At 41.7% G+C, this 13,280-nt stretch overlaps 1 protein-coding gene across 3 annotated transcripts in view; it reads right to left on the bottom strand.

Moving 5' to 3' along the window:
• Positions 1-13,280, bottom strand: part of IFT140 (intraflagellar transport 140) — a 166,325-nt gene that overhangs the window by 141,291 nt on the left and 11,754 nt on the right. For all 3 annotated transcript variants that reach the window (XM_067551424.1, XM_067551425.1, XM_067551423.1), the window contains 3 exons: positions 7,257-7,378; positions 6,079-6,221; positions 499-674 (listed from right to left, as the gene is read on the bottom strand). In XM_067551424.1, coding sequence (XP_067407525.1) covers positions 499-674; positions 6,079-6,221; positions 7,257-7,378 — 441 coding nt within the window. The remainder of the gene's footprint in view (positions 1-498; positions 675-6,078; positions 6,222-7,256; positions 7,379-13,280) is intronic.

Here is a 13,280-nt window from a genome sequence, read left to right as displayed (position 1 = left end):
GTGGTGGAATCTCCATCCTTAGAGGTTTTTAAGGCCCAGCTTGACAAAGCCCTGTCTGGGATCATTTAGTTGGGATTGGTCCTGGTTTGAGCAGGGGTTGGACTAGATGACCTCCTGAAGTCCCTTCCAACCAACCTAATAGTCTATGATTGTAAATAAATGGCAGTGGGTGTTTTACCAGCATCTACATCTCTGAGCTATTTGTGAACCTGAGAAGAGGCAGGAGCCAGCAGGGCCTTGACACATAAGATTAGAACAGGGAAACCAGAGATGCAAGAGAAAAACCATACTTCTGAATTAAACAACACAATTCTTGGTTCTACCTTGGAAGGAGCACATTTTTCCTTGAAGAATGGGGTTTTGTCTAAGAGACAAAGGTGGCCCTTGATTAACTTGTAACACAACAGAAAGTTGGTAAAAGCTGAGCTATGTATCTATGGAAACTGATGTTGTACCCCAGCAGCACCTAGCCTTTACCCTGCAGCCTACCTCACCTACCTTCATGATTTCCTCGGCTTCTCCCTCAAGAGTGATTGTGTACATGCACAAGAGGAGGTTCTCTGTTATTATCACCAAAACATCCCTCTTCTCCATGATCAGGAGCTTTTGGATTGGACTGTCTGTGCTCAATGCATGGCTTGTCTTTCCTTTTTCATTCACACAATGCACCGACCCTGCAATAAACACAAGCCAGTTACATACTGTTCTGTTCCAATCCACCTGTAAACCACAAAAATTAATAATCAGGAATGTTAATGGTCTGACAAACCCACGAGCATAGGTTACACAAAGTCAAGGCTACACAGAAAAAACTTTGCTTAACGTTGATTAAGGTTACTCTATTCTACTATAATAATATGTTCCTCAAATGTTGAAAAGCTAGCAAATACACAGTTAAGGTCAACCACCACATTTCTATTTCTCTTCTTATACATGTGTTGGAGCATAGCATAGCATAGCATAGCATAGCATAGCGTACAAGAACATATGTTAAAAGTTGTTCTCTTTTCTTCAAAGAAGTACAAAACTAAAAGCAGATCTTAGAAGGAGGATATCTACCTTTAATATGTATATCCTCCTTGTCCATTGGTCCTAGTTACGTACGCATTGTAGTTTTGAAACCTTGGATGTTAATGTGTTGTGGAAAGACGATACTAAAAAGGTAAAAGTTTTATACTGGTGTAGTTAGAGAAAGAAGTTTGGTTGTTGACGGTAACTGTGGATTTGTATGAGGACAGTGTTATTAAATTAGAACAGGGCTGCCTAACTTACATTAAACAAAGATTTTTCCATGTCACTCTCCTTAGTTTTTAAAGAAATAAAAATTAAAAAGCAAATATAGTACCTTACAAAAATAATGACAGTGAATAACACAGCAACTGCAGCACACATTCAATTATGGGGAAATGTCAACCTTAGATTAAATGAGGCCATGACAACTTGTTTAATGTACTGTCATGTGTGAAAGACCTAGCAAAAAACGTTTCCATTAGTTAATGTGGTGCTTTCAAAATGGCAGTGCTGAAGTTAATAGTGAAACATTAAGAAAGCCACTGGAATCTGACAAATCTGCTGCCATGTACAGACACCGATCACTGCCTAGCAAACAATATCATCATATCACTAATGTAGCAGTTTCAGATGGGGGCAGATCAAATCAGTGATAAAATAAATTTTTTCCCAAAAATTCTAAATCAGAAAAATATAGAAGTGATTCTTGTGTACACTACAGATATACAGTAATCTATATAATAAATTTAGTGTACAATCTCCATGTGTGCTCTTTGCAAAAGGGTACTGAAAAAAATTAAGACAGTACAGACTCAATTACAAAAGCCATTTGTTTTTATTTCCAAAATATTGTTAAATATATTACTCCCTCCAAGTTCCAACAGCACAGAAAATTAAAAGCCCTGCTACACACTATTTTGTTTGTTTCCGTTTTTTTCTGCAGTTAAACACTTAGTAGATATTCCCTTTCTTCTCCCTTGTTAAATACAGTTCTCTAATGCAACCTTTATTATGGCTTCTCTACATGGGCATAGTTTGGTGAGGTTGGGGGGACACTGCTCCCTCAAACTGCAAGCCTTGGGCAGGGGCGGAATTTGTCCCCCCACACAGCCACATTGGTCTGACTGGAGCTGCCCCCCCAAATATAAAAGTCAAATTACACCTACGCTTCACCACCACCCAAGTATTTTGTACTTATCTACCAATTTCTACAGGAGGATCTTAAAGCATCTTACAAGCAGCAAACTTCTCAATACCCCTGCAAGACAGGTAAGGCGTGTATAGGGAACATTGCAGCTACCTCTGGTGTTCAACATGGCAGCTGTTAGTGCACAGCAACACTAGATAACAGTTCAGGATCAGAGTCTAAAAGGAGCTCTGTGTAGGCAGACCCCTGCACCCACATGAAGTCCCATTAACCTAAATGGAATGTCTGTTTGCGCAGAATTCATTCAGGTTCAGGGCTTTAGACATTAAATGAAAATTTCTGTGTAAAAATGAAATCACAAGAGGAATTTAGGTAGGTAGCATGTAATTGTCTCAGTTGTAATTTGTTCAGAATACTGATGTTAATGACCTTATTCCTTTGAAAATTCCATAGGATCTTAAAAAACAATAAATGGTCAATTTTTAGATCTCATCTTGAATTGTGTCCTTAAGTTATTCTGTTGCACTTGGCTATTGCAAAACAAAGCACCAAGTATCATATGCATAACACCACCCCTATTTCAAGATCCTCTGCAGTAGCTAGGGAAAAGGTTAGTTAAACCTTTTAATTGAATTTTAAGGAAGCTTATCACTATAGTGTCACACAAAAGACTATTCTAAAAAGAAGTAATCAAATGCTCAGCTAAATGAGTGGATAAAGGAACTGGGTTAGGCTCTAAAGACAAAGGGTAACAGGGAGTGGAAACTGTTTAAGGGGGGAAAGTATATTAGGACGAATATTGTTCTCTTTTATATTAACAACCTGGAAGAGACAAAGAGTAAAAATAAATTAATGTCTGCAAGAATACACAACCAGGGTGCTTTCAGTACAGCTCAGGATCCCTTAAACGGACTAGAGCCTGGATATAAAACACTTTGGAAATCTCATGTCAGAAGTGCACCAATCACCTGTAGCTTGAAGCCATGACAATTCTGTGTGTGTAAAACAATAGTATGAGAGAGAGAGAGTGGTCACTAAATTTCAAGCATTAAAATACCTTTGCTTTAGACAAACTATCTCATATAAGGTCTGATAACTGAATTTTGTAGATTGTTTTACTATGATGATGGGAGCTTTACAAATGTTTGTAATATATCTATTCCAGGCAAGTAAAAAAAAGCACAAAAATAAATGTTTCAAATGTTAATAATGTGTCACTTATTTTATTTTAATTACAAAAGGCATTCCATGGTCTATACTAACATCTCACTACAATTGCAGCTGGTTTAGACATACCTAAACTAGCTTTAATCTAGCTATCTTGGGTACCAGATCAGTGAAGTTGTGGTTAGATTAAAGCTAGAGTGGGTATGTCTACTCGAGCTGCAGCCACACCTTGTGATAACAGTGTAGATATACTCAAAGTGGCCAAATTATTTTCTTAATTTCTTCTTTTTTGAAAAGGTAACTCTTGGGTTAAGACTCTGCTGTCAGCTTAGATCATTTTTGAAGTCTAGCTTTCAATCCTATCAAAACACTAATTTATAATGGAAACAATAAGAGACCCCTACCTAGACTGGCATATGTATATACCTGAAACAATCAAACTATTTAAAAGTCAGGCAAGCAGAATTTGGCCCCTATATTGGAGCTTAAATGGCATATCAAAGAAACAAAGGAAAAATGTGTGAAAACACACACACACTTGCAGAAATACAAGTTTGTCACTAGGTGGAGCTGTGTATTATTGTAATGGTTGCTCTTAAAATATTCCTCAATACAAAGCTAAATTCCCCTGCAAATGGAATTTAAAAACACATCACTGTTTAAAGATGTTTTTTCTCCACTAAAAGGATGTCATAGTCTTTATCTATTTAGGAACTGCTGTCATTTATGGCTTCGCTTACTTACAACTCACTGTGGTGTTGCCTATTCAAATAATAATAATTAATAATAAAATTCAGCTCTTCTACAGCTTAGACATCGATAGATCTCAAAACACTTTACAAAGGAGGTCAGTATAGTTATCCACATTTTACAGATAGGAAAACTGTGGCACATAGAGGGAATTTAGTTGCCCACAGTCACCCAGCAAAGCAGTGGCAGAATCAAGTACTGAACCCAGATTACCTGAGTCCCAGTCCACTGCCCCATCAACTAGGTCACCCTTCCTCCCCAGTATATCTAATCAATGCCATTCTCAAGTAATCTAATCTAAATGAAATAAATAATGCCATTTTATATCAATAAATTCAATTAGATGATGATCAAAATGTCTGAGCCCTGTCTCCAGTACGGAGACTACCACCAATGGTGCTGGACCAGTGTGTTGAATTAGGAGTCCCATTTTTCCTATTGTAGATGCAGCTTTGCAAAGTGAACCACAACTCTGTTGGGAGACTAGCATAATTTAACTGGATCCCCCGAGTTGTCACATAAACTGCCTTTGGAGGGCAGCACTCATATTCACTGGACACCAACCCACCCTTCAAAACACTCTTCAACTGTATATGGAGGAGTTGTTCTGGGCCAACAGGCAGGAAGTTTAGAGAGAGGTGAGCAACTAGGACAGGGAAAGAAAAAGATTAGAAAAAAATCCACTGGAAGTAAAAATAGTGAAGAAAGATGCTAGAGACAGGATTTGGACGGGTTTGGGGGAGGGAATAACATGAAACTGATTAGTCTAAGAGAAAATACAGACACTAAAAAAGACTGTATATGCTATAGAAGGAAAAGTGAAAACTAGGAACAGAAATGTGAAAGAAGAAAAAACAAAAGGAGACTAAGTTATTTATAATTTTTATAGAAAATATGCTTTAGACATCATTTGGCACTGATGGTTTTAGCTGGTTCTAGCAACAACACAAAAATATTAATTATTTTCTATTTTTGGACAAATAGCTTCTCTCTAGCTCTGACCCCTTTTGGATGCTATAGATTACCTTCTTTTCTTTCTGAAAAGAAAAAAGGCATATGCTAGGCTATGACTAATCATATCCACTCAAAGGGGTACAGGGCATTCCTTCAAAGGAATAACCATTGGGTTTACACCAATGCTACCAGCTCTTTTCTCTAAGAGCAGAATCCTTCATGCAAAAAAGGAAAAGAACTTTAGATACCTCTTCCTAACATTACCAGGAAACAGCTATTTCCACTTCTGAAGTCACCATAGCCCCATCATTCCAAACATTTAAAGATAAGCTATCTATGACCTAGTCTAGACTAGACAGCTTTGTCGACAAAAGTCAGCTTTTGTCTACAAAACAGTGCTAGTGTACACACTACAGTCACCTCCCTGCCAACAAAACTGCCCTGTTTTTCCGACACAATAAAACCATCTATATGAGAGACATAAGGCTTTTGTCGGAAGAGCTAGGGCAACACAGTGTCAGTGTAGACACTGTCCCCTTAGAGCGGTGGAGGGGCTGTCATGTTTGTCAATTTCACTGCTCTGCTTAATTGGGGGGGGCTGGAACCTGGCTCCACAAGCCGCTGGGCTCCCGGCTCCGAGTCGTGGGAGGCTGCCGCCTGGCTTGTGGGGAGAGCTCGGGGATGGGGCTCTGAACCCCAGGAGAGCAGTGTCAACGTGAGCCACTGCTATAGCAGTGGCTGAAAGTCAACATAAATATGTTGACTTCTTTTTTTAGTGTAGACAAGGCCTGTATGTCTGTCCCAAAGACAGAGCATCCAATCCTGCTCCCAAACTTCCACTCCCAACAGGACTGGTACTGGGGGAGGATGTTGTACAGAGGACTCACTCTGAACAACTAGCAAGATAAAGTGTAAGAATAAAAATAATCTTTGCAACAGCACAAGTGAAAACAGGACCACCTTACACTGAAGAGCTTTGAAAACATTAAGGAGACTACATTTCCCAGCAGGCTGCAGAATTTGTTTTTTGAAGTTTTTGTTTTTCTTACCATCTGTTAGGCTGATAAAGAAGGACAATCCTTCCTGGGGTCCCACTTTCAGAGGCACTCCCATTCCAGCTTTTCTCCAGTTAAACATATCCAGGGCCTTCTCGTCCCCACTCACCGCTGCTTTGGCTAGCTGTACCAGGTCCCTGCAGGCAATCAAAAGGCATTTCATTTCCAGCTCCCTACTTATCACACAGCTTATTATCCAGAAGAAAATGGATGGGGACTCCCACTAATCAAATGTGGCAACTAATCATGATGTAGAAATCTTTCACACTCAGCTAAGCAGAGATATCAGAATCCCCAAATATATTGTAAATGGAGGTCTTATATTAGTGTTTGTATGTATTATTTTACATTTTTTTCCTGGGCTTTATTAGTACCAGAGAAACGAAGCAGACAACTGGGCCTATGCAAAAGAAATGTAATCAATACGATTTAATCTCTATAAGGACTTTGCATTATTTTAGTTTACAGAAGGATATACTTTTAAAATAATTTTATTCAGTAGTTTTTAATATAATCACATCTGTTAACATGATCAAAGGCAGTAGTGCTGCCACTGAGTTTGCCAGTCCTCTGAAATATCACGACTGTTGCTTACTAGAAGGACTGGAGATGCAAGAGCTGGCAGCAACAGGGAAGAGAGGAAGGGGAGATGTATCTGGGCAGAGGAAAAGGATAGAGCCAGCAGCAGGAGTTGGGAGAAGGACCTAGACCCAAAGGAAAGGCAAGGAGATACCCATAGGAAAAATAGCTTAGAAGAGTGCAGATGGGGGGGAAGAGAGATGACAGTGTGACGGAAAGAGGAGGAGGAAGGTGGATCTGGGACTGGAGGGTGAGGAAGACAGCAGCATGGAAGAGTGTTTGAAACAAGCCAGAAGCTGTGGGCAGTGGGATGGCATTCGGGGAAGAAAGTAGGCAGAAGAAGGGTGGTCTAAGAGCTAGGCTGGAGAGGGGAGGATCTGGTAGTAGGAGAGAGAGAGTAAGGAGCACTCATAATGGGGTGATATAGAAGGGAGGTTGTAGCTGGTATTTGTGCTTTGCATCTAAGGCAGATAAGCATGACTTATGGCTGGAGCAGTTACGAGGAGCCACTACAATGTGTCTGTAAGAAACCCCCAGCCCTAAAGACAGAGAGACATGGTCTAGCACACTTCTGACTGAGGCATTCTACTTACTCGCCAGGAGGCGGTGGTCGAAAGATACAGTGAGAAAGATGCTTTCCATACTCATGTTTCAGCAAAGGGGGGCCCTGCACTCGACCCCGCTGGTCCAGTCTCCATAGAACCAGGACACCAAGCTAGAAGAATTGCAAAAGAGACAGACCACCTTTGCAAACAGATTATAACTACTCAATGGACATCAAATAATCGCTTTTTACTTTTACTGATAACATGGTATTTTTCTCTTATTCAGTACTTTTTTTTTTTTTTAAAGTATGTAGAAAATTACCCCCCTTTCCCAGATGTTGAAGATTTCAAGTGACTTTTTAAACAATGTCATTTAATTATTATTTAAAATGAAGCTGGCTGGAAAACTGCTTTAATTACTTCCATTCTTAATGAAAAGGACATTGCTAAGGCTGACAGACCTAAAACTGGACCAACTTTGTTTTGTTCTGTACATATGCATCAGGACACTTGCATTTGCACATACTCATCATGACAATCCCACCCTCCTTTTTTCGTCTTTGTGAGCAGTCAGGTTACTAAAAACTAACAAGAATCCAGCTTTAGAACTCTGGTTAATTTCAATCCGCTGTTTTAAGTGTTTCAGAGCAACAGGTCCTTCACTATTTCTCTTGGAAGACTGTTCCACAGTCTAATAGAGCTCATTGTCAAGAAGTGTTTTTCCCAATATTCAGCCTGAACTTTCCCTTTCTTAATTCCCATTACTCCCAAGTTATACCTGCTCGCCCCACCTCAAATTATTTTTCATTCTCCTTGGCATTTTTCCCTCTTCAAATATTTGAAGACTGCTATCACGTTTTATTATGAGGTTATACTATAAGCCTGTCAAAGCTTGAAATCTCCCATTCTAGAACCAATTTACTGCCAGTATTATGTAGCTATTTGAAATACAGAGCTTTTATTTACTCTCCTCTTCCTTGCGGTGATCCAATTGTACAAGCTGTGTGAACTCAATAGCACACTGTCCACTGCACCTCTCCACTCCCATAAATGTTTAAATCACAGGAACAAAATCTAATTGGTTAATTTAAATCAAATGCTTGTCATTAAGAGATTTAACAATGACAAAGTTATTGGGCCCTGATTCTGACACGCTTTCTCAAGAAACATGTTTTAACAAAACATACCCCCTTACCATAGAAAATATATTATCTTATAAACAAGAGAACCAACAGCTGATAAATTCAACTGAGATGCTGGTTCTGTTGTGATCAAGAATATAGGCAGACATAAAATTACAAGTATTGTATTGAACCTCAGATCCTGGCTCAGTTTTTGCAAATTGGCATAGAGTTGAAATTTAGAGGAATTCTGTGGTCTGAAGAACTCCAGTTCTGGATACCTATCAGTTTCAATCCCCTGCTGAGTGGGAAAATGGAGCAAACAGAGAAGCAGAGGAACAATGCAGCATGACATGTACATTCACGATCCCAACAAGCTGACTTATAGTACCAGCTTTTCAGCTGGAGTTTTAAAACTATTATTTATTATTTGTATTACGGTAGTGCCTGGAGAACCCAGTCACAATTGGGGGCCTAATGTGCTAAGCAATGAACAAAAACAGGAAAAAAAATTATAATCTAAACTGCAATCTCATTTCATTTCATTAAGTCAAATTTATAATAAAGGGTTATTAGGATTATTATTCTTTTTTCTTAAATATCCTGTAAGTGAATTTAGTCCTCATACAAGTAAAAGATTAGTAGCACTGGTATGAAGCATAGAACAGCACTTCCTCGCATAGCTCTGCCAACGCAACACAGCTACGGTCCAGTGTATAGTGTGGTTCTGAAATCACACAAGTGACCAAATAATTGTCCTCTTATCCCTAAATTATCAGAATCCAAGCTTTAATTTTTTTAAAATCAGTAAGTTTTCCATTCTCATGGCTGAAAACATTACCCAAATATTTATCAACACAGTGGTGTCTGTTCAAGTGTACACAGAACCAGAAACAGTAGCTGTGAGACTGCGGTTCTCAAACAGTGGTCTGTGAACCACTGGTGGTTTACAGAGTTCCGGCTAGTGGTCTCTGCTAAGTGAAAAGTCACATGTTGCTGATTCTACTTTCTTTTATCCCCAACTCCCCACCACACCTTCAACATTTTAGTAATGTTAAGAAGGAAGTGGGGAAGTATCATGGGCATAAAATTGTTTAAGGCTCATGATTCTCATTTCATGACCAGATTTTTACCCTTCAAAGCAAATGTTTTCCCCCTTTCCTTTATTCCACCAAATAAATGGGTTTATCCACTGTAACAAACCCAGACCTCATTCATGGTCTCTATTGATTCAGGTGTCCTCATATATCTGATCGTGCCTCCATAGTTTACTCCATAGCTCCAGATGAGCACATAAGAGAGTCAAAAGTGGCTGTTAATAAACTTTGGGGGGGAAATTTATATAAAGAGAGAATTTTTTTCTCTTTGTAGTATAATGTCAAGTTAATCTTTGCTCTTTAATTACTAGCAAAGCCTGGAATCTGAAACTAAATTGTCTCATTAAACCTCTGCCTAGGGGAAAATATTTGTGAAAGAGAATTGGAAGGCAAGATTAGAACTCTTGAATAAAAGTATTTACTCAGCAAAGACCAAGCTAGCCTTAAATTTGCTTCTAAACTTGGACATGAGTATATCACGCTGGAAATGGAGCATGCACAGAGCTTGTTTCTGTGTGCCAAAGCTGGTGGATGCAGAGGGATACAACTAGCCAGCTTTCATTATGGCAACTGGAGATGACACGGTGACATTTGTATCCATGAGATTTATTTGTTAAGACATCTTGGTATCCTCTGAATTATTTCTAATTGCCCAAAGCTTTTGCCTTTGGCTATAAAAACCATTTGTTTCATAAAGACACTGTAACTCTAGATACCTATATAAAACACCTAGATCCTTAAGATCCCATTGAGCCATCCAAAGCTGGAAATTATCCAAGGTATCACTTACTTAAAATGTAAATAAAGAGTTCCTGATCTTCACTGGTTGTCACTCAAGTTTTTAAGAAATATTTTCATTGGTTTTTGGAGCTCAAGTTTGAATCACTGGGGGCTGGGCATTCCAGCAAAGGCCATTCAGCTACAAAGCTCCGTAAAGGAGGTTAGGCAGAGGTCAAATCTCACAGTCTTCAAGACACACCGCTCACCTCTTTCTGCAAGCATTCTCTTAGGACATGTCTTCACTACAAACTTAAGACAACTTCAGTTAAGTCGATATCCAACCGCCGCAGTAATTAAGTCAGTTGTGCATGTTCACGCCCAGAGGTGATGCATGGGGAGGGCACGAGGGGTCACTTCCCTTCCCCGATTTTTACCAGGGTTTGCTGGCCCTGCTCAGTCACATGGTGCCGCCAGACCTCCTCCCTGCACAGCAGCTGCTGGAGCCAGCAAGCTGGGAGCTCCAGCCATGGGGAGAGGCAGCGGCAAACAGCTGGGAGCTCCAGAGAAGCGCCACTGAGGGTAAGAGGAGAGTCAGGCCTGGGGGGTATGACTCAAGCTGCTGGAGGGGGGAACCTTTAAACAGTGCCCCCCACTCTCAGCAGGCACCAGTCATCTCTGTCCATGGCATAAGCCTTATGTTGGTGGAGCATGTCCTCCCTAGCAGCGCCATCAATGCTAAGAGCAATACGCCATAGGTAGCTATCCCACAGTACAACTTGCCACAGGGGGGGGTTGGAAAGAGCTTGCAATGTCTCATGGGACTAAAACAATCTCACAGAGGTAACTGGGAACATGGCTTCAACCTCCCATGATGCAGTTTGCTCCTCCCCTGATTTCGTCTGCAACCCATAATATTTCATGCCTTTTTTCAAAAGGCTGGCATCATGCACACACACCCCCATGCCTCAGTTTCCCTGTCCCTCATTTTCCCCCTCCCCACCACAACTGCATTAATAATTATTTCATTTTCAAGACATAGACTTTTATTTCACACAGGTATAGACAAAAAGATTTGACAAAGAATTAAACCTTGGAAAGACAGGGAAATAAAATTGGGAGGGGAAAACATTCATCTTCTCTTTAAAAACACAGCGGCCTTGCTTGTGATACATCACTGTATGTTCAGCTTTTATTCTTGGCACCCTCCCCCGAGGAGGAGTGGATGGGATATTGCCGTGGGTCCCCACGCCTATTGGAATGAGTGTGAGGCGGGGTGGGAGTACAGCAATGTTGGAATGTCGTTCTCCAGAGGGAGTCGAGCCTCACAGTGTTTCTCCTGAAGGTTAACCAGATGCCTCAACATGTCTGTCTGTTCCTTCAGAATGCCCAGCATCTCCTGCTGCAGGCCACACTCATTCTCCTGGGCTACTTTTTCAGGTCCATTTTTTTCAGTGAGAGCAATCCTCCAGGCCCTCTGCTTGGTGTCCGCTGTCCCACAGGTATTCATCATCTTGTTAAACATGTCATCAGGTGTTTTCTTTCACCTTGGTCTTATCTGGACAGTCTGGCACCAGTGTGAACGCCACACTTTCAGCTGTTAAACATGCAAAGCACAAAGGAACTATTGCCAGTGCAGACCCAGGGTCTAGTGCCCAGGTGCTATATAAAAATAACTCCCTCAATCCATACAAGCGTGAAGTAGAACACTTTCATTTCTAAAAGGTATTCAACTGAACTGGTTTGCTCTCCCAGCTATGGGGAGTATGGCCCAAGGGCAGGAGCAACTGACTGTATGCAGAAGTGAGAGAGTGACCTGCGGCAGAATTGGAGGTGGCCAAGAGGCCATGTCATCTCCCCTGCATAACATGGACATTGTGTGGAAGGCAGGGACCAGCGTTCCCCCTCCCAAACTTAAAGCCTCAGCACAGACGTCATGGCACTGGTCTACAGCCACCACATTTTCCCTTCCCCACTCCTCCCCAGTTGCCACTGCCGCTCTCCAGCACCCAACACACAGAAGCTGGACCCAGGCAGTGTTAAGAGCATCCCACAGAACCCAGGATGCTGTGGGAAGGACCGGACCCTCCACCCGCCCCAAGCGAGTGGACGGAGTGCCAGAGAGCAGCCGCCAGCTCATGTCCCCACACCCCACCTGCCCAAGGCTTGCAGTTCTGTGGTCAGTGTCAAACCCGCCACTCAAAGTATGGCCATGTATTGTGAAGCGTGGGGGGAGGGGGAGAGAGCAGAAAAATCACAAGGGGGGGGGTGCCCACAGGCAATAGTGTTTGCAGTTTGAGCAACTGAAACGAAAACTACCACCATCTCCCATAGGTGACCCTAGCTGATATTACTCTCCTGAGAGTAACAGAGGTGGCAAGGGAACAGCTACTGCAAGTGTCCAGGTACAGACCGGGTCCTTATGCTGCTATGCTGTGTACTATGATGCCTGCCCACTTAATACTGGAGTAGCATGGGAAAGTGACCTACTGGAGTGCAAGAAATAAGGCAGCCTTCCCAAGGAACCGTCTACAACAGATTGCCGAGTACCTCTGTGAAAGTTTCCTGGAGATCTCTGTCGAGGACTCCTGGGACGTCCCTATGAGCATAAATAATCTTTTTTCAGGGCACCCACTGCTTAGCTGGTCCCGCCACTAGGAAGCAGATAGCTACTCTGCCTTAACTGATTTTTTAAATAAAAAAATAGCATCTCAGAACATGTGACCCCACAAGTATTAATTGGAATTGCATATTCACAAGAGGTTCCTTCCCCGGCATCATGCTCAGACATGTTGTTATGCTGCGACTGGCTGGACTGCTCTGGGGTTACAAACAGCTCATGGCTTTCTTGGACAAAGGATCCCCCACTCATCTGTCTCCCATATGCCTCCTCAGTATTGCCTGCGGTGGCCCAGGACTCTGACTCCTCAGAGGTACCCATGCTGGTCTTGGGGGGGGGGGGGGGGGTGTGTGTGTGTGTGTGTGTGTGTGTCGGGTCATGGTGGGGTTGCCGCAGAGAATAGCATGCAGCTCCTTGTAAAAGTAACATGTCTGCAGTGCTGCAACAGAAAGTTTGCCTCCTTTGCCTTCCAGTACTTCTTCCACAGCTCTTGATTGTCATGCGGCACGGCTGCATG

Source organism: Emydura macquarii, unplaced genomic scaffold (genome assembly GCF_026122565.2).
Source record: "Emydura macquarii macquarii isolate MOO-44397 ecotype Brisbane River unplaced genomic scaffold, CSIRO-AGI_Emac_v2 contig_1348, whole genome shotgun sequence".
Taxonomy (NCBI): Eukaryota; Metazoa; Chordata; order Testudines; family Chelidae; genus Emydura; species Emydura macquarii.
The sequence above is the reverse complement of the archived record's forward strand: the minus strand, read 5'-3'. Positions and strand labels throughout refer to the sequence as shown.